General features: G+C 33.5%; 1 protein-coding gene across 1 annotated transcript in view; it reads left to right on the top strand.

The window, feature by feature from the left end:
* The window catches only part of LOC129392264 (adhesion G protein-coupled receptor L3-like), a 337,154-nt gene that overhangs the window by 9,422 nt on the left and 312,974 nt on the right, over nucleotides 1-14,758 (top strand). The window contains exon 3 of the mRNA XM_055086331.1: nucleotides 9,602-9,815. Coding sequence (XP_054942306.1) covers nucleotides 9,602-9,815 — 214 coding nt within the window. The remainder of the gene's footprint in view (nucleotides 1-9,601; nucleotides 9,816-14,758) is intronic.

Here is a 14,758-nt window from a genome sequence, read left to right as displayed (position 1 = left end):
CTAATTTGAAGCCTCTTTCTGATTTGACTGCTGTTTAGTTCTGCTGCCATCTACTCCCAAACCTCTTGTGAATGTAACTTCTTTTCCCCATACTTATTGAGTTATAATTGACATAGAATATTGTGTTTAAGGTGTACAACGTGTTGATTTGATACCCATGTATGTTGTGAAATGATTACCACATTAGAAGTAATTCACACCTTCATCACCTCACATAATTGCCATTTATTTTTTTGTGATGGGAATATTTAAGGTCTACTCTCTTAGTGACTTTCAAGTATATAATACAGTTTTGTTAACTATAATCACCATGCTGTACGTTAGATGTTCAGAACTTATTCATATTACAACTACTGGAAATTTAAACCCTTTGACCAACATCTCCCCATTTCCCTTAACCCCCAACCCCCAGAAACCACTATTTTCTTCTCTGTTTCTATGAGTTTGGCTATTTTAGATTCCATATGTAAGTGGTATCTTACAGTGTTTGTCTTTCTCTGGTCTGACTTACCTTACTTAGCATAATTTCCTGAAGGTTCATCATTGTTTGTTACAGATGGCAGGATTTCCTTCTTTCACATGACTGAATAATATTCCATTGTATGTATATACCACATCTGCCCTGTCCATTTATCCATCGATGGATACTTAGGTTGTTTCCATATCTTGGCTATTGAGAGTAGTGCTGTAATGAACAAGGGGGTACAGATATATCTTTGAGATCCTCACTCAAAATACTGAATATAGCTCTCTTTGCTCAGAATTTCTGCCTGGAATATTTTGTTATCTTTTCTCCTATATTCATATATTATTTCATCTTTAAAGGATGTCTCAAGTTTGCTTCCTTCAAGAAATCTGTCTTAAGAAACTAAACAAATTTATCGCTTCATTACTTTGTAATCTGTTTCACATTTTCATTGTACTTTATGATGGTTAAACCTTACATAGGTTGTGCACTCTCTCTACAACTCTAAGATTCTAGAGTGAAATGGAGACACTTAAGAAGATTCTCAGTACTTTTGCTCTGGATCATCTGTCCGTCTGCACTCCCCTGCTGTGAACTTTCACCCATCTGATCTTGTTGTCATTATTCTATAATCTTTTGGTTTTAGTAATCATGGATACTATCTTTTGGCTTTGGGGATTTTGCTACACTCACATTAATAGGGTTCTCTAGATTGTTTTCCAGTTATATTCATGGGATGAAATTTCTAAACTGTCAAATTTCACATATCACAGTTATCTATATTATCTCTATCTATCTATCTATCTATTTCTCTAGATCAGTATGAAGAGATTTATTATGAGGGATTGACTCACACAATTATGAAGACAGAGAAGTCCCATGATTTGCTGTTTGCAAGCTGGCAGCCCAGGAAAACCAGTGATGTAGTTCCAACCCCTGCTCAAAAACCTGAAAATCAGAGGGCCACTGGTGTAGCCTCTGGCCTGTGTCTGAAGGCCTGAGAACAAGAGCACCAATGTTAGAGGGCAGAAGATAGTTATCCCAGCTCAAGCAGAGAGAAAATTTACACTTCCTCTGCCTTTTTGTTGTATTCAGGCCCTCACCAGACCACCTTAAATTGGTGAGGGTGATCTCTCTTAGTCTACAGAATCAAACGCTAATCTTTGTTAATCTTTTCCAGAGATGCCCTCAGAGAGATGCTCAAAAATAATGGTTTAGCAGCTACCTGGGCATCCCTTAGCCCAGTCACAATGACACATAAAATTAACCATCGCACACGAATGTTTATCATTTTCTTGATTTCATATGATACCTCTGAAGCTCCTTCTGTCAGACTTTTGGAATCCCATTCTGTATAGGACCACTCCTAGGCCTGAGATAATCATCAATGTGGATGGAGAATTTAAACAATATCCATGTCTTGTGTTTAAGTAACTCCCAGCAGCCACATTGTAACTGATCAATATACATTTAGAGTTCAATTGGCATATCTTTTAAAATTCCTTTTGAATTGTATAATTCTTTTTACTGGATTCTTGTGTATCTTGAAATTATAATTTTACTCTTAAGAACACTTTGAACAGCCAGTTTGGTGTTTTTGACATTTAGGAAAAGGCTGGGATAATAGTGATATGTGAAGTTTGACTCAGTTTTAGAACTTTTGTCCCTCATGAATATAATTGGAAGACAATGTAGAATATAATTTTATTAAATGTTGAAAACTTATAACAAGTAGATATGAGTTCATTTATTCAAACACTTGCTACATTTTTTAGGCAATCTCCATGTGAATAATGTCACTTAAAGGTCACCATTTTGTATATATATCCTCAAAAAGAATGATTAATGTTACCCTCATGCTGAAGCTCTATAAGTCAGAAGGATAGCTTTACAGTAATGGTTTTATGATATTCCTCTCATTAGGACATTTTTTTCCTGTAATTTCAGAAATTCTAAATTTCATGCTTTTCTTTTTGACCTCAGAACATAATTGCCTTTGGTTATTTCTTTAGGGTGTCAATTTTAATTGTCACTGTGTTACACTTAATTAAATACTAAAGTATTTAAATTATATGTATTCTTTGTTGAAATAGACTTTTGAAATTCAGTATATTAGATGCTTACTGGTAGTACATGTACTTTTATAGAAAGTAGATGATAGTTTGATATTTCACTGGGTTTCCAATGTTATTTTTGCTGCCAAACATTTCAGACTAGATTTTCAGAGCACATTTTTAAAAATTTGGATAAGCGTGTTGGCATGTAAAACAGCACAGAGAAAATACATATATTTAAGAAAATTATGTCATAGGTTCTGCTGAAACTTAAAATTGGGAATATTTGCTTTTTGTCAGCATTTAAGTAATAAAGAATTTTTAAAAGGCACTGCCAATAATTTATTATAGGCAGTAACCCACTTCCAGATATGTAAGTGCCCTTCTCTATAATTAAGAAACGCCTTTAAAATCATTAGCCTTGACCTACAAATAGTTTAATTTACTTCTTTCTCATAAGGAACCAGATCTATTTTCTTTTTATTTTAAAGTTTTCAAAAGAGCCTTTTTTTCCCCTTCTTGTGATCATTGGGATACAGGGGGGAAAAAAAAAACTTAACACCTATTAGTAATCTGTTTTTAGTGCTGAAACTGGATTATTTATGTATTATATATAAAGCATAATATAAAATATGTGTATAATAAATTATGTGTATATGAAATGTTATATTTTTTAAATTAATGGCCCAAACTATGTTTAAGCAAAGGGATGGTAATATTAGACTATCTGTGTGGGTCATTCATAGTATTTTTCTTTTATTGATTTGGTAATTCTTCAGTATCATCCAACAGTTTCAATGTCCACTCTTTAAACATTCCTTCAGAATTGATTCTGCACTGTATTAGTAATATATAGCCCAAAACTTAGTGGCTTAAAACAGTAAACGTTTATTATCTTCTGTGGTTTCTTTAGGTTAGGAATCTGGGAATAGTTTAATTTGCTGGTTCTGGCTCCAGGTCTCTCACAGGGTTGTAGTTACCCAAAGGAAGGGTTTCTTGTGGCTGGAGGGTCAGCCTCCAAGATGCCTCACTTGCCGGCCTTGCAAGTTCATTCTGGCTGTCAGCATAGTGTTCAGTTCCTTTTCTGGACCTCTCCTTGGGGCTGCTTGAATGTGCTCAAGATTTGGTGACCGGCTTTGTACAAAGTGAGTGATTCAAGAGAAATTAAAGCTTCAATGTCTTGTTAATGAACTACTCTTGGAAATCACACACTTTCTACCAGTCTGTGTCCATTAGAAGTGAGTCACTAAGTAAAGCCCACATTCAAGAGGAAAGGGAAAAAAATGGAGAAGTAGCAAGGAATTATGAATGCATTTTAAAACTGCCATGTGGACATGTTTAATACAGTCTTTCTCCCTCCATGGGTTATCTTATCTACTGCTCTGGTTTGAGTACTACCTTATAATTCTCAAATTTATGAAGATTCTCTTCTAAATCACTGACCTGTATTCAACTTCCTACTAGATTTTGTTCATGGCACTACAATCTAATCACTTGCTTATGCCAATAACCTGGTTGTCATCCTTGTACCCTCACTTTTACCCTCATGTTCAACCAGTCATCAAATCATGTAATTTTTTTTGTCCCTAAACATAGGTCAAATATGTTCTATGTCATTACCCATTTAAAGCAACTGTTTTATCTTTACTGCTGCAAAATAGCCTTTTAATTTGCATTTTCTTATCTATGCTTAAAATTTTTTCTTAGTAAATTTAATTTTATTTAATACATGGGATTTGGGGTAAACAAAGTATAAAAGTAAGGAAATGAAAAATAAATAAATATATAAGCTGATTGCTAATAGTTTTTAATATCACAACAAACACACACATAGGGCAGGTTGAAGATTTTAGCTTCTGCCTAATGGAGAATAGACTGCACCATTTTTTTTTTTTTTTTTTTTTTTTTGTGGTATGCGGGCCTCCCTCTGTTGTGGCCTCTCCCGTTGCGGAGCACAGGCTCCGGACGCGCAGGCCCAGCGGCCATGGCTCACGGGCCCAGCCGCTCCGCGGCATGTGGGATCCTCCCAGACCGGGGCGCGAACCCGGTTCCCCTGCATCAGCAGGCGGACGCGCAACCACTGCGCCACCAGGGAAGCCCCAGCACCATTTATTTTTGAGTGGATCATTGAATATGTAGAACAATCCATGGAAAACCAGATTTGAACAGTGCATTGAAGTCTTGGCCCAGGGAGAGATATATATAAGTGCTTGATTCATCTGTCCTAAAACTAAGTAGTAGTGGCAGGCATATTGTCCATTTAGTGAAAATCTAAATGAAAATCTTCCTTAAATAGATACACAGTGCTTTTCTCTATGTTATATATATGTCCAGCAACTAAGTAGTACACTCTTCTACATTTCTTCAGTGGCTACTGATACTCCACCATCTGCATTTATTCTCCTCTACATCTAGCCTCTTCAGCTACTTAATGTTATTACCCTAGTTTTAGCCTATAGTCTACGCATACATTCTAGACTCATGAACCCAAATGAAAAATAAACATTCCTTAGTGTTATCCTGACACCTTAAATTCAACATGTTTAAAAACTTAATTAATTATACTGGGTTAATGCCCTCAACCAACTAACTGGCTGCTTACCTCTTAATCTGTGTTTAGTCTTTTACTTATTGATATCTTTGTCCTAAAATCCTATGTCTCAAGTAGCACTCCCTTCTTTGAATGCTACCCTGTAAAGCCCTAGGGTTATCCTAGCAAATCTCTGGCCCCTGTCCTTGAGTCCAGGAGGAATCAATTGACTCTTTGGTCATCAGCTTTTAGCACCCTACTCCCGCCCTCACCCCGTCTTTAGACTGGTATCTTTAGTTATCATAACACATATTCACCAAGAATTTAAAGCATTTTGAGTCAAAAGTCACCAAGCAGGATTGCAGTAGGAAAGCCCAAGAAGAGAGTAACAAAAAACAAGAAGTTTTAACAACAGATTGGCTGAGGTCTCAGAAAAGGAAGAATAAGAGTGATTTGTGCAGAAACAAGTGAGCAAGAACCGGGAGCTAATTCTCCTGTTGTTTAATCCTTGGTCAGGAGCACTTTTAATTAGGGATGTGTTCGACATGGAACTTGGGCAATTCCTGAGGTTCTGGACGTCCTTAGCAGAGAAGCTTAGTTTCATTTGCATCCTCTTAGTCCTGTGGTCAGTGGGTAGTTCCAAAGTGCTGCATCTTAATAGAAGTCTACCAGATTTCACATCTGAAGCTTTTCCAATTTATTCAGCCGATGTCTATTACACACCTAATAGGTGACACTCTGTTCTTTGTTACCACAAATTAACTCATGGTATGAAAATGAGGACCTCAAGAATATGCCATCTTTTCCCCGTATTATTTTTCCATAGCCATTTCACAGTTCCCAGTGCAATATTATCCTGACACAAAATACAATAGACTGTTTCACTGGCTAACTTGCATTGAATTGTTGACATTTTCCGTGTCTTAGTTGTTTTCTCTAGTAACCAAAGTCTCTCCGTTGTTAGCATGATAACTGAATGGTAAGAAAGACAAAACAACAACAACAAAAGTCTTTTAACTTAAGCATATTTTTCCATTGGACTTTAGTTGCTGATTAAAGCATTTAGCAATGTAATTAAAATAATTTAAGTAGCTAATTAGATATGTTATAGAATAGTTTCCAGTAATACATTCCTTTAAACAAAGCATCCATTTTTCAGGAATGCAATTTATCACTGAGTTAATGATACTAATGCAATTATATGTTAAATGGAAGAAAGCATCCACAAATCAACCCTGGTACCCTGTAAAAATTTCCATATCTATAACTTTTGAATAATCCTTATAGGCTCAAAAGAGATTCATGGGAAATTTGCCCTTGACATTTTAGTTGGCCTCGCCACTGTCTGGTTCTAAATCATGTTTTTGACAGTTAAGACCCAGATTAAAGCTATGTCTGTGTACGCGTTTTAGCAAAATTGACTGATGAGTTTAATCAACCAAATTGTCCACTTAGTCAAACAATGCTTTGACTTATTATTTGCTTATTTTCATTTATTTGTTGAATTAACTTGTTTTTTAACAATATGACTTAATAGGTTAGGTTAACAAAATATAGCAAGATCAACTGAATGTTTGGAAGCAGTTTCAATGTGATATTTTAAAAATGGCTATACCAAAGTTAAGAAAAAAATTGTCTCAGCAAATGCTCAAAAGTTTACTGTAAAACATTCTGAAAAATTCTGATTTCAAGAACATTTTATTAAAAAAGTAAGCAAAAAATATCTATTATTCTATTTAAACTGAAATTGTGAAACTGGATTCCCAAATTGGAACATTTTTATTGTTCAATGATTTTATTACTTAAAATGCTATATACAGTAATGAAAATGTCTTTTTCCATTAAAATAGAATCTGAGTATTAAAAAGGACTTTATGTTTAAACAGCCATCTAATTTCTAAATGATAGATAAATACATATATTTTAGGAACCATAGAAACACACATTTCAGAAATTCAGTGTCTATTGTGAGACTACCCTGTCAAAATGTTGACTCAAGAACAAACTTTGAAAATATTGTTTCCGGGCTTCCCTGGTGGCGCAGTGGTTAAGAATCTACCTGCCAATGCAGGGGACATGGGTTCGAGCCCTGGTCCGAGAAGATCCCACATGCCGCGGAGCAACTATGCCTGTGCGCCACAACTACTGAGCCTGCGCTCTAGAGCCCGTGCCCTTCAATAAGAGAAGCCACCGCAATGAGAAGCCTGTGCACCACAACGAAGAGTAGTACCCGCTCACCACAACTAGAGAAAGCCCGCTTGCAGCAACGAAGACCCAATGCAGCCAAAAATAAAATAAACTTATTAAAAAAAATAATTATTACCACCAATCTCAGTGTTAACTCTCTTTGATCAGTGCTGTGGATGTGCTAGATTCAGGTGTGTGTGTTTGCGTGTGTGTATCTGTCTGTCTGTGTTTGAGGGGGATTGAGGACAAAACAAGAAAGATGTTGAATGACAACCAGAATGGAATTAACTGTGCAGTGTAGCTTGAGTGACCTATTCAGAAGTTATGCGTGGGGTCTTTGGTACATGTATAGTTTTTCCAAAATGGTATAGAAATGGGGTAAAAACTAATGTCATTTTCTATTTTGATATAATAGGTATGGTTTCATAAACCAAATCAATATTTTCTGTAGAGTTTCAAGTGAAAATATTTATAGTAATAAAATCTCTTTTTCCCCATTCCCACTCTTTTTACACTTTCTTGCTTCTCTCCTCCCTTCTTTGCTTTCCACATTTCATGCTTACTAAAAAAGCCATAAGAAAAGGTGAATGTATTTATTTAAATACATTTTTATGTATGTGCCAACATTAGTGAGTTAATCAACTATCAATGCAAATTTATAGCTATCATGTATTTATCTCTATAATTAATTATCTTATGTGAAAATCAACTTACTAGCTGGTTGGTAAAGAATTTAAGAATTTCAATTATGTGCTTTTAAAAGAAGACTTGTTGAGTTTTTACAATTAAACATTTGACTGTCTTCCAATAATGTACTGATTATATTCACAGTCTTGGATTGTGAAACTGTTAAATCTGATGTGAAAAGATAGACAATTTGCTGTATAAAAATGAAATATATATGTTCAGCAAACATATGAAACCAAACAACAAACTAGAAAAACATATTTGCCACAAGTATAAAGGACAACTTTTCAATTTTCTTCTATCCAAAGAACTTTTACAATAACAATGTATAATAAAAGATGAAGGGTCAAGAAACATGGAAATATATTTCATTGTATAAACAAAGTGGTGAAAATTAAAATAAGGATGTTATATCATTCTTTGTCTATCACATTGGCAAAATATAAGGGAATTGGTAATGTGTAGTTTTGAAGAGGAAAGTACCACTGGTGGAAGTGTACATTTGTATTAAGCTTTTTGGACGTGTAGTTGTTGATATTTGCCAAATTTCAAATATATTTATGCCTTCATCAATTTCATTTATTAACATATACCATAAAATATATTTGGATAGTTATATTTTTTCTAAAATATTATAGACAAGCTACACAGGTAGCTTTATACTTCTTGCAGTATTATGACACAAAAACACTGGGACATTTGTTTTTTTTGAATTTTTGAATTTTATTTTATTTTTTTATACACAGGTTCTTTTTAGTCATCCATTTTATACACATCAGTATATACATGTCAATCATTTCTAAGTGCCCATTAACATAAGACCAATTAAATAATGTTTTATATGTATATGTAATGTAGCCATTAAAAATGAGGGATACAACATAGGAATGAAAAGATTTCCACCATATATTGTTAAATTAATAAGTAAAATAAATCAAGATATGAAACAATGTGTGTAGTGTGATACTACCCAATTAAAAGTTACTTAAGTAAAATTAAAACAGGGATGGGAAGAAATATACAATGTTTGTTTTTTTTCTGTAGACAGTTCTAATAGAAAAGTCACCACATTGTTAACTGCTTACCTCTTGACACTGGGGGAAAGGTGTGGGAAGGGGAGCTGACGGAAAATTTAATTTGTCTCCTTACAAATCTCTATTTTCTTAAAGAACATCCACTATTTCTATAATTAACTCAAAAAATATACTGATTATGTTGTTACCTGAAACAATGAAACTGTTTCAAAATTGAAATAGATTATTTAAATAAGTATGTATAAACTCAAGAGCAGTACGTATTTTGTTGTTGTTCATGGTTTCTATTAAAAAACAAAACAAATACACACAGTATTCCTGAGGTTAATCTGAGAATCTTGTTTTACAAACCGCACGATATTTCTGTATAGTCTTTACCTCACATACCAGCCAGTGTTTTAGAAAATCCAGAGTGCTTTGTTCCATTTATAAGAAAAATACCTGTGAGATAAGGTTTCTAAGAAATAATTGTTATAGCTAGATTTTAAAAAATTCTTTCAAGTTACTGAAGTGAGAGATAGTCTACTTTTAGTTAATATTATGAATTGCAACTGCTTTATTCCTTTTTATTAGTATATCAGAAATGGGTACTTTTCCTTTCTATGTAACAAAGATGACTTATTTTTCTTCCTCCTCCTGGTAGCTTTCAGCCGTGCCCCAATTCCGATGGCTGTGGTCCGCAGAGAGCTCTCCTGTGAGAGCTACCCCATAGAGCTCCGCTGTCCAGGAACAGATGTCATCATGATTGAAAGTGCCAACTATGGGAGGACTGATGACAAAATTTGTGACTCTGACCCTGCTCAGATGGAGAATATACGATGCTATCTGCCTGATGCCTATAAGATTATGTCTCAAAGGTATGATATTTCTAATATTCTTTGTGCATTTAATATAAACTCTCAACATGCATCTGTGTGACATATTGAGCATAGGTACACATAAAATTGTGTACTTTAGGATACTTTGAACTACTTTTTCAATTTCAAACTATTCCCCATATCACTAAAATGCTAGTGCTAGAAATTGCAAATGGCATTTGGAAAATATTAGAATGTATTAGATTATTTATTGTTTCATGTGTTCTATTCTGTGTTCTCTAGAACTGAGTTCATTAGTTGAGAAACTAAATTTATTTTTCAGTTTTCATAAAAAGAATTATGTAATTTTCTCCAGAAATTACAGAAAAATTATTTTACTGCTAACAATGATTTCCATTAGTGTGGGAAAAAGAGTAAAATTTAAATTCAGAGGCAATTTTATAACTATTAATCAAAATATAATAAAGACTATTGATTAATGATTATTTGGCCTTGGAAAAAAATAAAAAATATTACTTTGATATCTAGTATATAAATTAATTTATTTAAAACATTTAAACTATCTGAAATATTACCATAGTAAAATAATATAAAGTACCATAGAATATCACTGGATAAGTAAAAGAAAATCTTCAATTCTAAAGAGACTGGTCAATTAGAATCTATACTATAGAAAGTTTATATTAAAATTTCTTGATAAATTAGTTAAATATTAAATATATCTCAAATATTTGTTCACTGTTATGATTTCTCAGAAATCAGTGACAGTCATTCATTTACGATAAGCCTTCATACTTTCTAACTACTTGCTCACAAAGTAATTTTTAAAAACTTAATCAATAAATGATTTACTTAGTAAATTTGTTTTTCATTAGGATTTTTATTTAGGCATCTCTTTCTTTTGTTTAAGGACTTCTTAAAATATGGGGAAAATCAAACATATGTAAAAATAAATTGAATTATAAAAGCAAAGACAGTGGATTTTAAGGATTATCTTTCTTGTTCTTAAGAAAGCCTGCCTTATTTTTAACCTTCTTGATACTTAAAATTCTGATATCTACATTGATAGTCAATATTTTTATAAATTTCTGTCATATAAATTATTCAAAGAAATTATCACATGCCAGGATTTTGATGATCACAACATCTGAGGTATACTTGAAGGACAGTGATCTCTGGGCAAACCTGAGAGCTTTATTTGTCTATTTCTAAAATGCTGGCTCATGCTAAGGTGAGTGTTAATGAGAAATAAGATTTTAAAATTAGCGATTCCATTTGATATAAGTTTGGTTGCATTTGGTTCTTCTTGTTGTCTCTTGTTGTTATATATTGACATACCTCCAACTATGGCTAAATTCTCTGACGTTATACCTAAAAGAAATCTAATCATTTCGTTGCCTGTAGGTGTTGTAATCATCTTTCAGGAGTGGTTATTCCATAAGTAGTATGGAATGGGCACCATGAATAAATTGTTATTTTATTTATTTCAGTCAGAAAACCAAACACAAGATTCTTCAGAATCCATTCGGGAAATGGGTTGAGGAGGATTTTCTGCTTTTCTGTGATTAGGTTTTCATTTCAAATGTAGCAGAAGCATTAACTTCACTAGCTCTTTGATCTCTATATGATTTTCACCAAAATTGTCTTAATCCTTTCATTGATATTATTAATGGCTCCCAAAATAATCCCTTAATCTTATAATTATTGCAAAAAATAGTTACAATGGATTCTCTGGAGCTACTGAATTATATGGGATGCATCTGTAAAGTGACAAATCTGCAGAGTAAAATTGCTTTAAGCACCCTGAGTAAATCATTTGTAGAAGCCTTCCTGGGGGGTTCTCAACTAAGAATTGTCAGTTAAAATAGCTGTGGTTGATTCTCCATGGAGGCAAGTTTCTTGCTTGTATTTAGGCCATTAAATGTACTACATTTACGCTTGTCCAAAATAAATGGAGAGAAGAAATCTAGTCCTATTTTGTAAGCTACAAAGATATGGGATGATCACGTCCACTTAGGCTGCTTTATAATGAACTCTCACTGTCACGCCAATGATAGCCTGTTAAATAATGTTCATAATTACTAATTATGATATGGGCACATCATATTAATTATGATGTCAACATTTTAAATAATGTGTTTATTTAGTAGAAAAAATCTTTTCCAAAAGGTGTTTTAGATTATTGTGTTTTCTTTCATTTAAACTTCTAGAAAGACATTATATCAACCTAAAAGTTTTAAGCACGTGTCTACATGGGAGGATTATCACTAAACTCAAAATATTATTTGTGTGTCTTTGCATAACCTTGTTAAAAACGCTTCCTAACTTCAGCCTCATAAATTAGACAGATGTCACAGGCAAGGACAGACATGAAATGTTATTCATGCAGATGTTTGAATACACGTTGAATGAATGCATAAATAAAACTGTATACTAACATGTTAGTTAGGTGTGAAAAATTGGGGACTTGAATCAAAAAGGTTATGACATGTGATTTCCACATTTATTTTCCCCAGTAGAACTATGCAATCTGATATCTGCTCTAGGGGAGCCAGTTTCCTCACTGCCTTTCAGATTGAGCCTGGTGTTCTCAAATCTAAGTGTGTTCTCATGCCATTCTGCCCCCGATTTCTCTGAGTGTTCTGTGCTTTACTTTTTTCATTATACTACCAGAAGACTTTTTCATTATACTACTAGAACACATTTATTTATCCTTCTCAGAACTTCTGAGGCCACTCACCTGTTATCATCTACATCCATCATTTTTGCATCCAAACAATAAATGTGTAGTTTTTTCCTTGTGGAAACTGTAGGCTTCTAGAGAGCAGGCTTTCTGTTTATCTTACCTAAAACTAACTTTTAATTTGTAATAATCAAATATATGTATATAATTTCAAATCAAACCTAATATATATATATTTCAAATCAAATCAAATATATGTATAAATTTAGAAATACACCGTCCAAGTTTGTCATGCCATTTAAAAACTTACTTAACTTTATTTTCTGAGTCATTTTTGGTTCTTTTTACTTTATATTTATATACTTAAAAGTTTAAAAAGATAGTACATATAGCTTTTGAATATAAATGTGAAAATGACTGTTGGCAACTGATAACTACAGAAATTTTACATTTTTAATGCAGCTGAGGTGTTTATATTTTCTTCAGCCATTAATGGAAATACTTGCATTTTTTTTCTCTTCAATCTTTTTTATTGAAGTATAGTTGATAAAACTTGCATTTATTAATTCCATCAATACCTGAAAGTCCATGATATGCCATTCACTATGACAATTACTCTGCAGTTTGGTGGTTAAATAAGTCTGGCCTGGTTCCTGTCCACAAAACTGTAGTTTTTTGGCCAATAAAAAACAAATAGCTATATCATTTGTTCAGTAATTTATTTTTATCTCAGTTACATTTATTGAAGAGTTCAAAACAAGAAGGAATACTCTTTTACCTAGATGATATTAGGGAGTATTCACTGAAGAGAAAGTGTTAGGCTTGTCCTTGAAGGATTGCAGCGTTAGTGGAACTGGAAGAGACCAAAGTGATACTAGATATATAAGTGGATGAACGCCAAAAAAGATCGTGGGAAACAGCTTCTCTTCAGTAACCCTTCACCCATCCTTTTCTGGCATGGCTTCACAAGCTTATTGGTGGCTGCTGTGCACAGCTTACTCTCTCTAGGCCCTCTTCCAAACGTGCCTGAAGCCAGCCCTCCACCATCATCCATCCCTATAGACCCAGTACATCTTGACAATTCGATTATAAACTAGCTTGGATGCTATTCCCTTGTCATTAAAAGCTCCAAATGGAGTCCTTCTTATAAATTGGACATAGATTCCATCTAAATGTGGGAAGTTTGAATATCATATGTAATGATATCTTCATGCCAGCTTTTTGTGACAAATATTTTAAACATGTGGCATAACAGCCTTATTCTGCACAGAGTTGCCCATATTTTTTTAGTTGAAAAAGGAATTTTGAACAAGCATGTATATATGTATATGAGGTACAGTGATTTATTGAGGTATAATATATATACTGAAAATTGCACACATGATAAGTGTACAACTCAGTGAATTTTCACAAACCAAGCTTATCTAACAACAACCAAGTAAAGACAGAACGTTAAGGGTACCTCAGACACCCCACCTTGTGCTTTGTACCAGCCATCCTCCCCTCAACCAAGAATTGCTGCTATTGGGACTTATATCATCTAAAATAAGTTTTGCTCATTTTGTAATTTAAATAAATGGATTCATATAGTATATGCTTTTTGGTGTCTAGCTTCTCTCATCCAGTGTATTCAGTTTTAAATATAACTTTATTGAAGCATTTTTATATATCAAATTCACCCATTTCGAGTGTACAATGATTTTCTTTTTTTAGTAAATTTACCAAGTGATACAATCATCGCTATAAGTCAGTTTTAGATCATTTACATCACCACAGTAAGATTCTTCACGCCCATTGTTGTTAATCCCCATCTCCTTCTCCACCCCATGCAATGACTAGTCTATTTTCTGTCTTTGTGTCCATCCTTCATGCATTACTTTTTTAAGCTAAAACCTGAATATTTGAAGTCAAGTTAGATTTAGTGGGTGTTTCATTGGGGACGTTATCAGAGAAATACTAGCAGTTATTCCTGGAGGCATGGACATAAATATGTTGCTTGCCTTTTGAATTATGTTAGCATCAAAGATCATGAATCTACACATTTAAAAAGTACCCTCTTTAGAGTTTTCTATCAAGGAGAGATGTTAAATGTATAATAGGAGTAATTTTTTTCTGATTAAATGAGTGATTTAAGTTTTACTTTTAATCTTCCAGCTCCATTTTAGCAATATTACATTTTCACATGTCATAGTCACATCAAGAACATGCGAAAAAAAAAAAAGAAAAAGAGGCAGGGGAGGGAGAATTGTTTCTCACCTTTCTGGAAAAGTTATGTTTCAGTTTATATCAGTATCACTTC

The sequence above is a fragment of the Physeter macrocephalus genome, chromosome 7, assembly GCF_002837175.3.
Source record: "Physeter macrocephalus isolate SW-GA chromosome 7, ASM283717v5, whole genome shotgun sequence".
Taxonomy (NCBI): Eukaryota; Metazoa; Chordata; class Mammalia; order Artiodactyla; family Physeteridae; genus Physeter; species Physeter macrocephalus.
The sequence above is the reverse complement of the archived record's forward strand: the minus strand, read 5'-3'. Positions and strand labels throughout refer to the sequence as shown.